The sequence below is a fragment of the Zingiber officinale genome, chromosome 4B (assembly GCF_018446385.1).
Source record: "Zingiber officinale cultivar Zhangliang chromosome 4B, Zo_v1.1, whole genome shotgun sequence".
NCBI classification, from domain to species: Eukaryota; Viridiplantae; Streptophyta; class Magnoliopsida; order Zingiberales; family Zingiberaceae; genus Zingiber; species Zingiber officinale.
The window spans coordinates 110,646,221-110,665,920 of NC_055993.1; the positions used below are offsets into that span (position 1 = coordinate 110,646,221).

Sequence of the window (19,700 nt, forward strand, 5' to 3'; positions counted from 1 at the left end):
TCCTAGATATATAGTTTACTTACTTTTCTGAAAATGTCATTACTAGGTTGTTCTACATTCCTCTAAAAAAAATTAATTTAATAAATAAATTCCTTTACGAGAAACTGATTTTAATTAAAAAATTCATGGCGAGGTGATTTAAAGGTTTATGTGCCAATTTTAATAATAAAAATTAATTCTTAAATTAGTTAACACTACTTAACTTGAGAGAATAAATTATGATTTTTTATAAAAAAATTATTGCACAAGTTGATTTATAAATAAACCTTATAAAGTTTCTAATGATTCAAAATAGTTTGAAAATTAACTTGCAGCCTAAAAATAAATATAAAAATATATTATTTTGAGTTTATCAGTAATACAAAAGAGCTTAAAATTTTAAATACTTATTTATGATAAAAAAATTCAACATAAATTGATTTATAAATTTGCTTGCAGTATATTTTTGTTCACTGTACAAAACTATTGCCTGCCAATCAACATTTTAATAAAGATTAAGTCAAATAATAATTTAAAAAAAAACGAAAGACATTAAAAAAAAAGAAGTGAATTTATCCATTCAATATATTTCAGAATCTGATATTGATTATATTTTTTTGGGGGTTTGTTTACCAAGAAGAGAATAAAAAATAAAAGATCTGGCATCATCAAGATAGATACGGCAAATTGAATATTTGTAAATTCTCAACCAAATCTATAAATATCTTGCAAGATCCGACAAAACGAATTCTAAGAAACTCCAAAAGATAAAATAAAATAAAGTTTTGATCTTGCCATTTACATAAAAGCTTCGGTTGGATTGGCTTCCTCCAGCTCAACTCACCATCCGCCATTAAGCTTTGACCGGTCATTTGTCTGAAGACTAAGCTTCAGAAAGCATCCAATGTCCAAATCGACGCAGAATCAGGCCTGGCGAGATTTTTATGGCAAAGAGAATTCAGCAAGCATTCAATGCATGATTGGCATGCCAAGACTGTTTTGTTTGATTGATTATTCATCTGCCTGCCGCAGCCAGCGAGTAAGAAGTCATAGTTTCCCATCTCAACCATCGTCATGATCAACACCTTAATCCTTGGTCCTCACTGCTGCTTTACGCCATCTCTCTTCTCTTTTTATTATATATAAATATCTATTGTGGCAGAGAAAGTTGGAGAGAGAGAGAGAGAAAGAGAGAGTGAGAGATCGTTCACGATGCTTTGTTAGGAGTGCGGAACCACAGCACCGAAAGCGACGCTTAAACTGGTCCGGAGGCGGCGGCGCAGCGGCCGAAGCCTTGTTCTTGCCTTTTGGAATGGAAGGTCAGCTCGAAGTGATAAAGCAAGCGGGGGCGGCAAAGAGGAAGCAAGGGCGGCTGCAGTTGTATTTGTATAAAGAATAATACAGCACCACCAGCGAAGAGAGAGTGAGTGCGTGCCTGCCAAAAGAAAGTGAAGGGGGAGAAAGAAGAGCCAATAGAAAGAAGCAAAAGACGCAGCTAAATTAATACTCTAACGTATCGCCATTGCTCGACGCGCCGTTTTCTCCTCGTCTCAGCCCCCACACTCTCTCCGCGAGAGAGAGAGAGAGAGAGAGCGCGCGCGCGAGAGAGAGAGGAGAGAGGGTGTTTCTGCTCGTATAAGAGAGATGAAGTATATGAAGCTGGGATCGAAGCCGGACGCCTTCCAATCGGACGGCCGTAACATCAGGTTTACCCTTTCCCTTGTTTCTTGATTTCTCATCCTCTCAAAATCCTCTCTTGCGATGCATCCTGTGATTTCTTCTTCTTTCGCTTTGTCTTTGCGTGAGTGTCAAGTTTTTTGGGTGCAAATTGTTTGGTCTTCTTGTTGGTGATGATAAAAACTGGTGCTTGCTAAAATCGAAGAAGGTGAACAAGAGGATTTCTTGGATTAGGAGTATGATGAGTAGATACCCCTTTCTTTGACTTCGATTCCAGGGTGGAGGATATGCTTTTGAATGATTGAAATAGAGGCATTGCATTATTGCAACATCGTCCCACTCTTCGATGCAAGGTGCCGAAGACTCCCATGCTTACAGTTTGTCATTTCCCTATCTGAATGAGACTTCCTTCCTGTAATAGTTGGACCACTGCACGCCTGTTTAGGTTGCTGGTCTGGTGTTTTCAGGCCTTCCTTTCAGCTTAGCAAGGACTATCTCCATTAGAAATTAGATGACCTTTACTTTTCCTCTTTGGTACGTTTCAAACAGTAGTTATTTCATCATTTGGCCGGTAGTCTGACACTAGTAAAGAAAGGGGAGCCTTGACGTAAGAGTAAAGAAAGGGCAGTTTGGTGCATGAAGCTCACTCCCGGAGTTCTGGAGAAGAGTCTATTGTATGCGGTCTTCTCTGCTTTGCAAGAGTAGATTCGAACTCATGAACTCTAGGTCACACGGCAACAACTTTACCGTTGCGCTAATGTGAGTTTAACAACAGTGATAACAAAAAATGGAGGAAGCAAAGAGGGAGACAGTTATTTAATCAACTGAGCTGAAGTCAATGGTTGCTTGTGCTTGTACTTCCAAAAGTTGGTTGCCATAAGCTTGAAGAGTTACTGATTACCTACTTGTATTTTTTTATGTATTTCGAATATAAGATTGTTTAAGGTTAGCTATTGATGATCAACCCATGCAGATTTTTCGTGTCTGAGCTACCAGCAGATGTCTTTGTGCATGTGGATGAAGTGAGATTCCATTTACACAAGGTAGAGCTCTATCCTTGAATCCACAAATTACACTGAAATAAGGATGTCCAACTGCTTGTTTAAACATACATAAGAATTTTCTATAGGATATGCGTTTACCGGCCTAAAAAGCTATTTGCAATCATACTCTATTTGGGTTGTTTTCTTCAAGATAACATTCTTCTAGATATTGAGTTTAGATTGCATGTTAATGTTAGAAGTGGTTCTGGAGCAGTAGCAGTAACTTCACTGTGACATCTTTTTGGATCTCAATCTGGCTGTTAAGTTATCCTGTTCATTTGTTCTTATGATTGCATATTTCAAATTTCTCAATGCAGTTTCCTCTATTATCGAAGAGTAGACGACTACTAGGGTTAATGACTCAGGCCTGTGACAACAACAAAGATGAAATATTCTTGCATGATTTTCCGGGAGGATCAAAAGCCTTTGAAGTATGTGCTAAATTTTGCTATGGCATGGTTGTGACTCTCAGTGCCCACAATGTTGCTGCTGCTAGATGTGCAGCCGAGTACCTTGAGATGACTGAGGATGTTGATAAAGGAAACCTGATATACAAGATTGAGGTTTTCCTCAACACGAGCATCTTACAGAGTTGGAAAGATTCTATTATTGCTCTACAGACCACAAAGCTTTTATTACCATGGTCTGAGGAACTGAACTTGGTTGAAAGATGTATCAAATGCATTGCTTCTAAGACATCTACAGACCCAAGTAATGTTAGTTGGTCTTATACCTGCAACCGGAAGTGGACTGCATCTGATAGCTTAGTTGAGATTGAACAAGGGACACATGAAATTCCACCTGATTGGTGGATTGAAGATATATGTGAGTTGGATGTTGAGCTTTACAAGCGAGTGATGATCGCTGTGAAATCCAAGGGGAGGATGTCGTCGAAGATTATAGGAGAGGCACTAAAGTTCTACACATTTCGATGGTTGCCAGATTCTTATGATGCCTTGGTTGCTGATGATTATATGAGAAAAAACAGGATTCTGGTGGAGACCATCATCTCTCTGCTGCCTTCAGATAAATGTGGGGGGTCATTGTGCAGGTTCCTTCTGAAATTATTGAAAGTTGTCATTTTGGTTGGAGGCAACGGTCCAATGAAGGAAGAATTGATTGATCGGATTAGCATGCAGCTGCACAAAGCTTCCGTAAAGGATCTACTTGTTCCAGCAAAGTCTGATGGTAATACGATATACGATGTGAATCTGGTACAATGCCTAGTGAGTAAATCTCTGATGCAAGTGAATACTGAAAATGACATAAGCTTTGATAAGAGTGACAATGCGTTTGTTGAAATTGCTTCCCGGAACAAAGTTTTACTGGCCTTAGGAAGGCTAGTTGATGGTTATCTTGCCGAAATAGCCCATGATCCAAATCTGTACATTTCTAGCTTCATTGATATCGCTAAGTCAGTTCCCGAAGAAGCTAGACCTAGTCATGATGGATTATACACGGCCATCGATATCTATTTGAAGGTGTGTTTTCTGTTAATTTGTAGATGTTTGGGGGAAAAAATTGAAAAATATACTTCAATTTCCTTTTTTATTTTAAGAATCAACTGTTCAAATATATATCGAGTGTGATTCAAGTTGAACTTGTGCATTGTGGGAGATTGTCAAGATTCAATACTTTTTATTGATGTTATGGAAATCACTTGAGAAATTTGTGATATTGCCTATTTTTCAGGATCATCCAGACTTGACGAAAGAGGAAAAGAAAATGATCTGTGCTTTGATGGACGTCAAGAAATTCTCATCCGAAGCCAGCATCCATGCAGCACAAAACGAGCAACTGCCTCTCCGCATTGTTGTCCAGGTGCTCTTCTTTGAACATTTGAAGATATCAGGGGTCATGCCAACCACAACTGATGACATTTCAATGTGTCAAGCAACCATGGATGGAGATTGCGAGGGGAGAATTGTGGATCACCATAACATTCTAAAGCATCAAATGGAGAACTTGAGCATAAAGGCCGATGAGTACCAAAACGGTGAAGGAAAAAAGATAGTTAAAACTAGATCCACAAGGATATTTGACAAGTTGTGGATAGATAAAGGGCAACGCGAGACTGGTAAAAAATCTGAAACATCTAGGAGCTCACAAAGTACGCCGACCTTTGTCAAACGTGGTGAAGACAAAACTACTGGATCTTCAAGGAACACAAAACACTCTATATCGTAACAAAAGGGTTCTCATGCCGTGTTTCTTTTCTATACATTGTACAGAAACAAAGAAAAAAGTGGCAGTGTGCCTGGTACATGCATTTGCAAATTATTAGCTAGATATCACAGGTATGAAACAGCTGAAACAGTTTGTTTAGATACAATGATGGTAAGGAAGAAAATGAAGAAGAGAAGCAAACAGACACCAAAGGGTTAGTGTTGTGTGCTTTGCATCTTCATCGTCGTCATTTTTTGAGCTTTAGTTTAATGATGTGTGGCAAATTGTAATATTGTGTTTGGGATTGAGAAGTACTAACAAGATTGTGTAGTTCAAAGAACAATGAATACCCAACATTTGAGGAGATGAGGTGACACTGAATGTAGTAATTAAAGATGGTGATCACTTTGTATCGATTGTGTACTGTTAAACTCAGCTTGGTACTCCTAGCTGATTTCTGTGGATTCTTTAGTTTGTCTTATAGGTTGGGAGATTAATGCCTCTGCTAACCTTAAACTTAATATGAATCTTCACAGAGTGGCTTGGAGATCCAAAAGTTGACACATTGTCTACCTGAAATCAAGCAAAGCTCACCTTTTTTTCTTTTGCCATGTATTTTCACTTCACACCAATGTTTCCATCACAATGCTGGTGGGATGAGTGTCAAGGATTGATGATTATCGGAGAACGATATGCACTACAGTTTAAAACTTCAAGTAAGCATCCTTCTTGCATTACAACCATGATCTTACAACGCACATGTGGTCTTTGGTCATGTACTTCTCATGTTTCAATTTTAGTTGCATGAGGTTTCGCGGATGCTGTAAACTAGAGTGTGGCTGTGATGGTTGAGTGTGTACACTTTTGACAAAGAAAAAAAATAAAGGGAGGCAAACCAATCGACGAAGGACTTAATGAGAACTCAAAGAGTAGGAGATTGGCCTACTAATAGAAAACTCATCATGCTAAATGAAGTATATTATAGATTCTCAGGATTTTCAACCCTTGACTATCAAGTCATCACCTCCATCAGCAAGCATTGGCACTTGAATTGTAGCACCTAATAGTTGTCGCTTTGCCTTGGCTATCACACTAATGTAATTGATGATTTGAAGGAAACCATTGGATCAACATCGAACAATCAATGTTTAAACCAATCAAACAAATTTTATCTTAAAGGTAGCCTAAATAATCTATTTAATTAAACAACTAACTAGGATCAAAACCAAACCATTCAAGATCTTGCTTAACGCATCTTGATTCAGTCATATATAAAACTTTGGATGTTTGGTCAGCAACTATAACACTCCAAGGTTGACTCTCCTTCGGAGGAGGGAATTCATTTCCTTTTATTTGAATTGTTTTTTAAAATAAATTTTAGTAGGGATTCTTAAATTATTGAATACAATATTATAAAAAACTATACAGGCCCCTCACATTTTCTAGATCACCGTAATAATTTGGTTGTCACCAAATACATTAGTAAAGTTCAAAACAATACAAAATCATTTCTACAAGTTAATGATACAAAAGATGTTTCTTTTTATTTAGGTTTGTATCATAAAGCCACCTTATTATAGACAGAGTGTTGGTGTCCAAATATCATATCTAAATATATGGATTCCGACATGAATTTTTCTATAGACACCTCTTCAATTTCTCTACTTGCAATTTTAGGGATTCATTCTCTTCCTTAAGTTTCTCAACTTATGGAGAGTCTTGCTGTCAACCCTTGCAAGTGGAAGTTGAAATAGTATCTTCTCTCAGAGCCTTAAGCTCCTTTTGAAGGGACTTTTGCTATATCCTTAGCATTACACCATGAATTGTTAAACATGCAATTTTATCATATAATTATTCCATTTTGGGAGAGTATACCTCATTATCACTTGATAAGAATCCACCACAGCTACTTGAGCTCTAGCTTTTCTCCACGGGAGTTCTCTACTTCATCATCTAATGTCATGAAGGCAATGTGATTCATCTTGCTTTGCCCTTCATCCTTTGAGGATTCGGATGATAAGTTATCCCATGTTGCTTTAAGAACCTTCCTTCTTTTAGCTTCTCCCTTTGCTTGTTTAACTCTAAACACTCACTTTTATGGTGCCCCTTCCAATTGCATTCAAAGCATATCACACTAGATTTTGATTTAGTTATGCCTTTATTCTTTGATGACTTCTTTGGGTCCTGAAACATCTTCTTAACATCCCTATTGTTAAGTTGCTTGCTTCTCCTCATCATCTTCTTTACAAAGCGAGCCATCTCACTTGCGGAGTCTCCAACCTCGCTCTTGGGCTCATGCTCCTATTTTGATGGAGATGCATTCCCTTTCTTCTTTTTCTTCTTCTTCTTTCCTATAACCAAGGCTACACCCTTCTCTTCTAACTCAAAGTTAGCTTGCTCATACAATTCTAATTCACAAAATAATTTATCTTGTTAGGACCCTTGGCGGCCGGCTAGAGGGAGGAGGAGGAGGAGGAGGAGGAGGGGGGTGGGGGGGGGGGGGGGGGGAATAGCTCCTGCACAAATCAAGACAAAAACCTTTCTCAGACTTATAACTTAAATAAAATAAACACTTGCATAAAAGAATAATAAAGAAACTAAAAAGAAAGAGGCACAACGAATTACTTAGTTACAACCGGAGAGATTGTTAATCCAAGGCGAAAAAACGTACTAAAAAATCTTCTTTGGGCGAAGAAGCCTCTTACAGCAATAAACACATAGAAAAGAAGCTAAACAAAAAACTAAGAGCGCACAAGTGTTGTTTATTTGTATTTCTCGTTGTGGTGAGCTTCTGGGAGCAGGGCTGTTTATATAGCCCTGCTCGGGGCGCCTGGAAACGTTCCAAGCGCTTGGAATGCGATAAAATCTTATCCCCAATGCGTCAGTCAAAGGCCATGTCGAAAGTGATAAAACTTGGGTTCCGGGCGCCCCAAAGGTGAAAGTCAACCTTTTGTTGACTTTCTCTTCGGGCCTCCCGCTTCGGCTCCTCTTGCTTCGGTCCGGGTCTTCCGCTCTAGCTCTACTCGCTTGGGTGATTTCGGTCATCTGGAATAGGACTCACCCAAACCCAACTTCCGGCCTTCTCGAGTAAGCTTCCGCTCCGGCTTCTTGTCCCTTGGAAACATCGCGTGTTTCCTTCTCGTCCGCCCGCGTACTCTTCTGCAGCACCTTGTCCCTCAGATGTACCGAGCCAGTCGGCTCTCTCCCGTGCCATCCTTCTCGCTAGCTGCGTCTTTTGCTCGACGTACTGTGCTTCTAAGTTCCTGCACACTTGGACACAGAGTTAAACACAATAGGACCTAACTTAACTTATTTGATCACATCAAAACTACGTTGGGATACCAACAATCTCTCCCTTTTTGATGTGAGCAACCCAAATCAAGTTAGGGTAAACCAACATAAGGTAAAGCAATAAATTGCATGCAATTAAAGTGCAAAAAATGAAAAAAAAAATAATTAAGAAGCTACCTCCCCCTAGACTTAATCTTCCCTTCTCCTCCTTTGATCACATAAAAAACGGGGTACCAAAAAATAATCTAAGGTTTCAAAAATAATTTTTTTTAGTTATATAAAAAAACTCTATTTTTCCAATAAAAAACTTATCAAGTTTTTGAAAGTTTTGAAAAATATTGAAAAAAATTTGCAACGTAAATAATTTTAGAAACTTTAAGTTTTGCAAATACTAAACAAATTTGCAAAAAAAAAAATATTTGAGTAATTTTGGAGAAATAATTTTGGTAAAGTAAATCTGATACTTCCAAAAAAAAAAACTTTGATAGACAAATAATTTTAAAAAACTTTAAGTTAAATAAAATTTCTAAGTTAAAAACATCGAAAAAATGTTTGAGTAAATATTTAAAGTATTATTTAATTACAATTAAATGCTTTATCAGTTAGTCAATTAAATATTTTATTTCATTAATTGGCTTCCAAGCTGTGGCGATGCACTATGCCTTCTTGGTTATTGGAGTAACAACCACTTTCTAGAGAAAGACTCTTAAGGAAATCAAACATTTAATTTTCTCGCTAAAAGCCCTAAGTCTAATTAAAGTTCAATTTAGACAAGACTTTGGAACACAATATAGGTTCCAGCCAGCTGGGTTAATTAATAATCTTTTAGGAATATATTTCTGAGAAATTTTCCTAATTTGTCCCTTGTGATAATTAAAATAGTAGTTTAAATTATTATATTTTCTAATATTTTGATTTTTAACATTTAAGCATGAACGATTTTTTAAGTCTTCTACTTATATTTTCAATTTATCATTTTCTAATTTAAAATTTTCAAAATATTCTAATAGACAAGATTTGGCTAGAATTAACTTTAATTTTTTATTTTCTTTTTCTAGTTTACAAAAGTCTTTAGATAATAATTTAACAAATTTAAATAACTTATTGGGAGGAAGAGATTATACCTGACTTACCTTGTCGATCTCATTATCCGTAGCTCCCCCTGAACTGCTGCTTTCTTCCGATGTTGCCCCCCCTTCATCGATGCTCTCGATGCTCATTTCAGACGAGCTTGCTTCGTTTTCGTCGTCTTGATGACTTGCCATTAACGCAAGTCCGGCAATAGCTTCAACTTCTGATTCGGATGATGTTTCGTCCCACATTGTCTTTAGTGTCTTGTACTTGTTAGATTGGACAAGCTTCTTATTCTTTCCTTTGTCCTTTTCCTTGATTTTTAACTTAGGACAATTGTCTTTAACATGTCCTTCTTCATTGCAGTGGTAGCATCTGATTGTTCTTTTCTTTCTACCCTGCAGATGGTTAGATTTTCTAGTTTTAAATAATTTTTTAAATTGTTTTACCATTAATGCCATTTCGTTGTCATTGAGAGAGGATTCTGAATCTTGTTCGTTCACCCTTGCCTTAAAAGCTACGTTGTGCTTTGGCTCCTTCTTCGAATAGGCGCATCTCGTTTCATAGACTTCAAATGTTAAAAATATTTCTTCTAAGGTTACAGATTCTAAATCTTCAGATATATACTAAGCATCTACTAATGATGCCCACTCAGTAGATCTAGGAAATGCATTAAGCGCGTACCTTAATGAATCTCGGTTGCTTATCTTTTCTCTGAGATTCGTGAGTCTGGTGATTAGTTCCTTCATTCTTGAGTGAAGATGTGCGATGGTTTCTTCTGCTTCCAATTTTATGTTACTCAGTTGATTCCTTAGCAAATCTCATCTAGCGAGCTTAGATTCGAACATCCCTTCGTGTAGCTCAAGAAACTTCTCCCAAAGCTCCTTTGCTGAGTTGTAGGCATCGATTCGGTTGACTTCTTGTGACGGTAGGGCACTCAGTAGATAGAACTCTACTTTACCGTTTGCCACGAAGTCGACCTACTCCTTCTTCGTCCACTACTATTCTACCTTACCTTTAGGTGCTACAAAACTAAATTTCATTATTAAAAACAATTCAAAAATATTTTAAAGAATACCTCCACCTTATTTTTCTAGCTCGCGAACTGCCACTCGAACTTTGGTGGGTAGATGCTCGGTCCGGTCATCTCGTGTGCTTCATTCGACGGTTAGTCCTCCTGAAGCGTCCTTGCTCCGATACTACTTATTAGGACCTTTGGCGGGTGGCTAGAAGGGGGGTGAATAGCCCCTGCATAAATCAAGACAAAAAACCATTCTCAGCTTATAACTTAAATAAAATAAACACTTGCATAAAAGAATAATAAAGAAACTGAAAAGAAAGAGGCATCGCGAATTACTTGGTTACAACTGGGGATGTTGTTAATCCAAGGTGAAAAAGTGCACTAAAAAATTTCCTCTAGGCGGAAAAACCTCTTACAGCAATGAACGCATAGAAAAGAAGCTAAACAAAAAACTAAGAGCATACAAGTGTTGTTTCTTTGTATTTCTCATTGTACTGAGCTTCTGGGAACATGACTGCTTATATAGCCCTACTCGGGGTGCCTGGAAGTGTTCCAGGCGCCTAGAATGGGATAAAATCTTATCCTCGATGCGCCGATCAAAGGTCACGTCGAAAGTGATAAAACTTAGGTTCCGGGCGCCCAGAATGGTTCCGAGCGCCCTGGACTGCTACGGGCTCCCGGAATGGTTTCGGGCGCTTTGGACGGCTCCGGGCGCCCGGAATAGTTCCTAGCACCCCGAAGGTGAATTCCAACCTTTTGTTGACTTTCTCTCCGGGCCTCCAGCTTTGGCTTCGCTTGCTTCGGTCCCGGTCTTCCACTCCGGCTTCGCTCGCTTGGGTGATTTAACCATCTGGAATAGGGCTCACCCGAACCCAACTTCCAGCCTTCTCGAGTAAGTTTCCGCTCCAGCTTCTTGTCCCTCGGAAACGTCGCGCGCCTCCTTCTCGTCCGCTCACATACTCTTCCGCAGCACCTCGTCTGTTAGACGTACTGTTACGTCACCGTAAGTGTACGGTTACATTGTCAGTAATAAAAGAATATCGAATCCACAGGGACTGGTTATAACCACTAAAGATGTCTCAAAGCAAATTAGCTAAATAATCGATCAAAGAATTATATGATCTAAGTACCAATTAGAAAATAAAAATAAAAGGTAAATGCAGAAAACTAGGTTTAATGAAGGTTCTAGGAGTTTTGGTTTCTTTGTGATACTCATCAATGTAATACGATCTACCAATCCTTATCCTCAATTGTAATGTATTTGTAAGAAATCACCGGTTATTTCCTGCAGAAAACACCGGTCAAGGGACTCTTATCTACACCTAAAGCAATCAAATAGTTATGACTCCTATGAAGTCCGTTAGCGGGGTAGCCCTATCACGACACCCCTCGATCATACAACATAGAAATGCTTCGCTAATCAATTTACATCAAGATATAGAATTCAGTTCATCTATCTATCCCACTTCTTTGTAGGTTCTTGCTTCACCCTTCAAGATGATCCCTTAAATGTCCGTTAACGGGGCAACCCTGTCACGACGCCCCTTGGTCATATAATCTAGAGAATTACTCTACAAAATTCCACAAGAAACACAAACAATCAATCAAGAATGGTAATTAGATTCAAAACACAACAATCCACTCAATATTGAATTGATACAAAACATAACAATGTCATTGAAACAAGAAGATGACAAATCCTTGAAATCTTACATCAGTTCACATCACAAATACTCCCTCCATCCTAGAACAAGGAGATTTACTCCATGATACAAAAGAAAAGAATCGAAGACAAGAAGATCGTAAATATTTCGATCCAAATCAAGATGATAGAAAAAAAATGCTTATCTAAAAACGACGAGTGATCTTCAGAACCAATCCTTGCTACCGGAGTTGAATCTTGGATGGAAACGTCTCTTGATCACTGGCAAGATGTGGAGGAAAGCCTCAAGAATTGGATCTCCCCAAAGGGAGAGCCTCCCCCTTTCAAAGAGGAGAAGGCCCCTTTATATAGAAGAGGGTGTTTGGGCGCCACACGACTCGTGGCACGGCCATGTGAATCTCACATGACCTTGCCTACTTCCTTCTCGGCCAGGGCCACATGACCATGTGACTCTCACACGGCCGTGCCATGCCTTGTCTTGGCTAGCTTGCATGACTGTGTAGATCCACACGGCCTAGCCAGTCTCTGTCTCTGGAAGTGTCACACGGTCGTGTGGCACACACGGCCATGTCATGCTTGGCCTGTTCTGGTTGGCTTCAAAAGTTACATGGTCGTGTGTCTCTCACACGGCCATGTCGTTCTCCTCCTTTGCTGAAGCTACACGACCTTGTCAGCTCCACACGGCCAAGGCCATTTTCCTTTGGCATGGCCGTGTGGCACTCATGACTGGTGTCGTTTTCCTCCGTTTGTTCATTTCTTCTCCAAATTTGACTCCTGTAGAAGAAAAATACACAAGAGCAGATCTCCGAATAAAGAAGAGTAAATATGCTAAAAGCAAGCAAGGAGTATGGAAATTCATAGATAAAACATGCGTAAAATATAGTAATGTGCGTCAAAACATGCTAAACAAGTATATATAATCTACGCACATCACGCACCGAATCCGTCGGCTCTCTCCCGTGTCGTCCTTCTCGCTAGCTGTGTCTTTTGCTTAACGTCCTGTGCTCCTAAGTTCCTGCACACTTAGACATAGGGTTAAACACAACAGGATCTAATTTAACTTGTTTGATCACATCAAAATTATTTTGGAGTACCAACATATCTAACCTAACAATTGAGAGGTCCCAAGCTACTTTGTATACATTCACCATGGATGACTAAAGTGATGTTTGAGGGAAGGTTGTTAATGCACACCTTAGAAGGTCTTGATTCTTGGTTCTTTCTCCTATTGCGTGTAAGCCATTGAGAGTCTCCTTAAATGCCCCATGCATTTGGCTTATGGATTTACCTTCTCTCATTGCAAAATTCCACATCTAGTTCATTAGTAAATCATATTTTGCAATACAAGAGCCATATGCACTTTCTTGAAGCTCTATGAACTTCTTCTAGAACTCCTTTGTGCTCTTGAAAATACCAACCTTATTAAGTTGCTCCGACGATAGTCCAGATTAGAATCATTGAAGCTTTTGCATTCTTTTTCATCTCATTAGTCCACTTGTTAGACTTGGTATTTCTTCGAATTTATCCATAGGCATCTCGAATCCTTCCTTCATGATGAACCAATTTTTTATGTCATCAAATATTATTCCATCTTACCTTTCTAATAGAAAAAGTTTGCCTTGTTAGAAAATGATGGTCGTATAATGCTATATCCCTCTTGCATCAGCATTGCTTGAATGTAAGAATATACTCTTTAGTAGTTAGCCCTTCGGGAGTATCTGATATTTGATACCCTTATTGTTTATAGTGAGGCTAAAGGAGGGGTGAATAACCCCCAATCAATGGATACAAATATATACAGCTATTGAACAACTAATGTCTATATTGGTTGTTGATTGACAAACCTATCCAATTGACTAGTTAAGACTCAATATAACTTGATTGAACCTCTAGTCAAGTGTTGATTGAACATAGCCATTTTTTTCATTAAACCCCTGCATTTACTCGACTCACTTGTCAATTGAACTACTCTAATTGGATAGGTTCACCTTTAAGTCGACTTAATCCGATTGATGGTTTTTTTCCTTTGCTCATCATACCTCTTTATAAGTAAACATAAAACTGAAGGACCAAGCTAAGTAGTATACTACAACTAGGAACAAATAGTGCTCCAATCAAATTCTTTAAACCAGGCAACTAGGTAATGTATCCCTACCTAAATAAAGATATCATCCCCAATGATGTTGCCTCAAAAAACAACCCTCTATGATTAAATTTTTTATGTGATATCTCATGCTTTCATACCTATATATAGGTCTTCAACCTCTACAATTCGCCTCACCAGAGTCTTTCTCACCATAGAGTCTATCAAATACACCAAGCTCCCCAAGCTTGTTCCATGCCATCTAATCCTCCTTGCCTCTAAGTCCATCTTTCATTCAACCCTAGATTCTACATTAGATTAGGCCTCTAGTCCATCAGATGCATAAAGCTCCACGAGATTTCTCCCATTAGATCTTCCTCACCTTCTACAACAACCTTGTACCAAGTATCAATGTTGTTGGGTTTTTCGGGCCGCGAAAATCGCTTTTCGCGTCGCGGAAACCCCGAATCACCCATACCACTGGATCTTGTGCGAAGAAAAACTTTCGAAAATACGAGTATGAGTTTTAAACTTTGATCTACAGTAGATCTACAAAGGGAAAAATATTTTATACCTTTGAAGCGTGCCCTCGCAAATCCCGCAAGTCCAAGGTACGCCGGATCTTGAAGTTGTCAACGTAGACAACTCTCTAGTGATATCCACACGAACAAGAAGTGTTCTCTAACACTCAAGGATGGAGAAGAAGAGCACCACAAGTGTGTTAGCACTTTCTAGGGCTCTCGGCTAGGATTTAAAAGGGGAGAAAGGAGAGAAAGAAAAAGAAATCTCACATACTCCTCTAGGTACCCTCCTTTGTGACCTTCACTTCACCCTTTCTCTTGGAACTCAACATATTCCTCTTCACCTTGCTTGAAACTCTCGGCCAAGAAGAGGAGAAGGAGGAGGAAGAGAGCTAAGGAAGAAGATGCATTCAACACCACTTGAATTTCACAAAATGAAAACCTCCACACACATTAGTGTGGCCGGCCACACACATGTAACTCCCCTCATTAATGTGGCCGGCCACATTAAATGGAATGGTGTGTAACCTCCATGAGGTGGCACACCATGATGAGGTGGCACACCATGATGAGGTGGAGATGATGTGGCAAGGTTAGTCATGCCATGTAGGATGAGTCAACCTTCATGATGTGGCAATACATCAAGTCAAACTTGATGTTTCAACTTCCATTTGGTCAAGTCAAAATTGACCAATTCTCTTCCTTATTGAGTTAAAACCAACATTTGGTTCAAGTCAATTTTAATTTAATGAATCTCAATTCATTAATATAAATTGACTCAATGAATCAAATTTAAATTAGACTCATTCAACAATTGAATCTAATTGAGTCTAACTCAATATTCTAATTTGAATTAATCCAAATCCAATCTTTGGTGCATCATATGAACCTAATCCAATTGGTTCATCATATGAACTCAATCTCCATCCACTTGTTCTTTGTGTGTGACCCAATAGGTTCTTGTAACGTTGCCAATGTTTCTAAACTCCTTTAGAAACATAAGCAATGAGCGGCATCTAGCAATAAATCATTGCTACCCAAGTTACAAGAATGTTGAGATCCAACATCACCTTGTGACTACTAATTGTGACTCCTCACAATATGTGACATTGTCCTTCTATCCTAGACATCTAGATTGATCAATGTGAGGCATAGACCATGTCATCCTCTAATCAATCTAAATCTTGAACTCCAAGTAGACTCACTCGATCAAATGAGCTCAACATCTCATGTTGACTCATTTGGGCATGGCCATGCACTTCGTGGTCTAACTCTATCAAGAATACCGATGTCACTCCCGTCATATGGGAGGGATAGATCCCATCTACATCACTCACATTCCTCTGCATAATTCGTTATATACCCAGTAATCGCCTTTATAGTCCACCCAGTTACGGGTGACGTTTGACGAAACCAAAGTACATAACTCCTTATGTAGGGAACCATGGTGACTTCAGGTCTAAGGACCAATAGTCATACTAATAGTCACATGAGAAAGTATATGACACTCATATAACGATCCATGATACTTTCTCATGGCGGGTCATTCAGTATACATTCTCCAATGCATACCCATGTGTCAACTTGATATCTCCATATCCATGACTTGTGAGATCAAGTCATCGAGTTAACCTACATGCTAGTCTTATTGCATTAACATTGTCCCTGAATGTTAATACTCGACTAGGAATGATTAAGAGTAGTGTTCCCTATATCATCTCACTATCGGTTCAACTAACCGATTGATATAAGTGAGAACCGTCTACTCAAGGACGTTATTATACTTAGTTTATTTGGCACCAATACAAGTAAGTATAATAACCAAAAACCAAATGCCTTTATTTATATAGAATATGATACAACAAGTCCAAAATACAATCATCAAATGATTGGCTCTAGGGCTCTAGCTAACAAATGTACCGCCGCCAACATTTTTTTTTAAAAAGAAGTCTACGTAAACCATATGCATGAAAAATTTAAATGTGCTTAACTAATTTAAATAAATATTTATTTTAATGCTCAAAAATATGTTTATTTAGGTATGAAATTTTCTAAAAATGTATAGGTTTTCTATTTAATTACGAATCAATGCTTATTTTATTTTAAGAACCAATTTTCGACAAATTAAGTGACTTCTCGTAGACTAGTCAAATAGTTTTGAAAACTTTAATATTATTAACATTTTATGCAGGTTGTATTTGACTTTAATTGAGTCTAATTAACTAAGATTAGTAGGCTTAATTAACCCTAAGTTCAAATACCCAAAACTCTAGTCTCCTTTTGGTATTATTTTTGAAAATCTCACCATCATACCTAGGGTTCCTAAAGAGCCTACAGTCGTGGAATATAGCAGCAAATAAGTGAGAAAAATGTGATTTTTAGAAGAGGAAAAGTGTGTTGGAACCCTAAGGTTGTTTTGATGTGATCAAATAAGTTAAGTTAGGTCCTGTTGGTTTTTGATCCCTATGTCTAAGTGTGCAGGAGCTTATGTCACGCCCTAGAGGAGTCCCTATCCGAGAAAATTTCGGCAGCATCTCCCCTGTACGGTGGACAATCTGAAACTTTTCTACATCTCACAAATACCTCAGCCACAGGCGGCTGGAATAACAACAGTAAATAAAATCAATCTCCACGCAGTTTATATATGTATTCAGCCTCTGGCTGTCACAACCACGCAGTTAATAAAAATAAACAACATAGTAATACTCTGACTCGAAATCAACCCTACTCAACTACACTCGTAAAGCCCAAATCCGATTTTTCTTACCTCTTCTGCCGTCCAGGCAGGCATGTAGTAGAGTAAATCCAAATCATACTAAAAGTCCATCCAACGGAAAGATTCCATACAATATCCATATGTAAGTCCAAAACAAAACTAACACAAAGTCTGATAGCGAAAAGCTAGAATGAAACAACAACTCAAAAACCAGCAGCGGAGTAGCACTACGTGCAGTGGGGACTAGCGACTGGAACTCCCTCCTGACAGCATCAACCTGAAAATAACAACAATGGAGGCGGGGTGAGTCCAACACTCAGCAGGTACAATTGATATGCAAAGTAAAGAAACAACACCTAGCACTAATCATGCGTACAGTCTCCTGATAAGAAAGATAAAAATGCATCTGAAGTAAACAGGAGAATGTTGTACTAACCAGGTCCTGAGTATAAGGTCAAACAGTCCGAGTGGTATAGGAATCCTGTATGCATGTCAAACATAGGTATCCAAACAATATGCAGCATATAAATGCAGCAACCACAAACACAAGCAATAAATGCATCATACATATGATGCAAATGACATGGTCATCCATGACGCCAGTCAGCCATCTCACACACGATGGTGAGACCGAGTGGGTAGGGCTATGACAACTGTGCACTCTACCATCACTACTCCTGATAAGTGACCGAGTGGATAGGATGCTGTCGGAGTACACCTATCCTTCTACCCCAAATCATAAGTGGGGGAGCTCAATGCTCTCATCTCCTTGAGACAATCCAGAGGAGGGACCCCTGTCGTGCTACCACGCTACGTCATGTTACCCATGAGTGGACCAGCGGAGCACTGATAGAGCAAACTGCCACACACCCTGCCTGATATACCACTAACGCATGAGTGGTTGTGTGTGCAGATCCATGTAACTGGCAATGAGCTCAACAATAATGGAGTTGTCAATCGCTCAGCATGCAAATGATGCATGGCAATAACCATATAAACATCCTGACCTAATCCATATATATAGAAAAGTGCACCCTAGGTCAACGAATCATATTGAATCAAAGGTACACAGAAGATATAAAAACTTAGGTCCTGAACATGGTCAAGCATGGTATATCACTACCCCCTATAAGCATGTATAAATAGGTAAAATATACATGAGATGCAAATCAATCAATCAATCAAGCACGTACCAAGATTTGGGTAGTGATTAACCGAAACAGATAAGAAACACAATTAATGCAACATGTTAATTCCATTATTAAGCATATCAAAGATAAAAAGTCAAAAGTACCCGCCTCCGATAAAATAGAAAGGTCGTATCCAAAATAGATCCCTCGTCGAGACACCGTCTCGAGTCAAAGTCCTGTGATATCAAACAGATAAGGTATTTAGCTATATAGCTAAATAAAAATCTCCAAACCTATTTAATAATCTTATCCATTCCTTAATTCAACACGTATACCTAGGTTAACATTAGTTATTAACCTATCTATCAATCATCAACAAATGATAAAAACCCAAATTCACTCAAACCACATATCACGATTATGTAGAATTAGGGCACCCTAACCAGTCCACAACAAAAAATGAAATATAGTACATATACAAAAATTACCTCTACAACTTGTCCAAATCTGATTGGAAACGTTGCTTCTGTAAATCAACAGTCGGAGCAAAGTTAAATTGCCAATATCCCAAACAGATAAACCTAAATCACAATTAACACGACCAAAATTAATATCAGACCCAATTCCTCAAGGATCACACCCATAATTCAAACAACTTACCCTAATCTGAAATTTCTCCAGAATGAACCAGATCCAAGTACTGTTTTGGTGAACACAAAACTCTTCCTCTTGATACCGAAGAGGAGAGGTGTCTCAAAGGTTCGTCCCTCGTTGAATCTGGAAGAAGCCTCGTAGGAGAAGCAGTGGCGTTGGCCGTTGGCCGGCCGGCCTGGCTTCGGGCGGTGGCAACACAGAAGTGAGAAGGCGTCGGCTAGGGCAGCAAAAGTAGCAGCCGAAAGTGAAAGGGACTCAGTTGCCGGTGAGGAGGCGTTGACCGGAACTAGGGCATGGCTTGACACCCGATCTCCCGGCGAAGAGGGCTCGGCTGTGGCACGCAGTGGTCGGCGTTGGGCTGTGCTCGACGTCGCTGCTGTGGAGAAGAAAAGGAAGGGCAGCGAGGAAGAAACCGCCGGCCCGGCGGTTAGGGCTCGGAGGAGAATCGGGCGGCGTCGGGAGAGAGAAGAGGGGCGCGCGGGGGTCTCGGCGAGGATGAGATGAGGGAATTCGGCGACACAAGTGAATAAAAAGAAATAAAGGAAATAAAAGGAAAATATATATAAATATAATCTTTTCCTCGCTTAAATTGGGTAGCCTAAACAGGCTTTTCCGGACCCCGTTTTTATCCCCGTCAACTCGTCCGTACGAGCTCCGAAAAATTCCCGAAAAATTTCCAAAAATT

The 19,700-nt window shown here is 39.1% G+C and overlaps 1 protein-coding gene across 2 annotated transcripts; it reads left to right on the forward strand.

The window, feature by feature from the left end:
• The first annotated feature begins 764 nt into the window (after nt 1-764).
• Nucleotides 765-5,281, forward strand: LOC121976045 (BTB/POZ domain-containing protein NPY1-like). Of its 2 annotated transcripts, XM_042528031.1 has the most exons (4): nt 765-1,685; nt 2,630-2,699; nt 3,017-4,180; nt 4,392-5,281. In XM_042528031.1, exons 1-4 carry the CDS (start codon nt 1,624-1,626, stop codon nt 4,884-4,886), a joined length of 1,791 nt encoding a protein of 596 aa, XP_042383965.1. In that variant the 5' UTR covers nt 765-1,623; the 3' UTR covers nt 4,887-5,281. The 2 variants fall into 2 exon arrangements, with proteins under 2 accessions (XP_042383965.1, XP_042383966.1); XM_042528032.1 differs by lacking the exon at nt 2,630-2,699.
• Nucleotides 5,282-19,700: the final 14,419 nt, after the last annotated feature.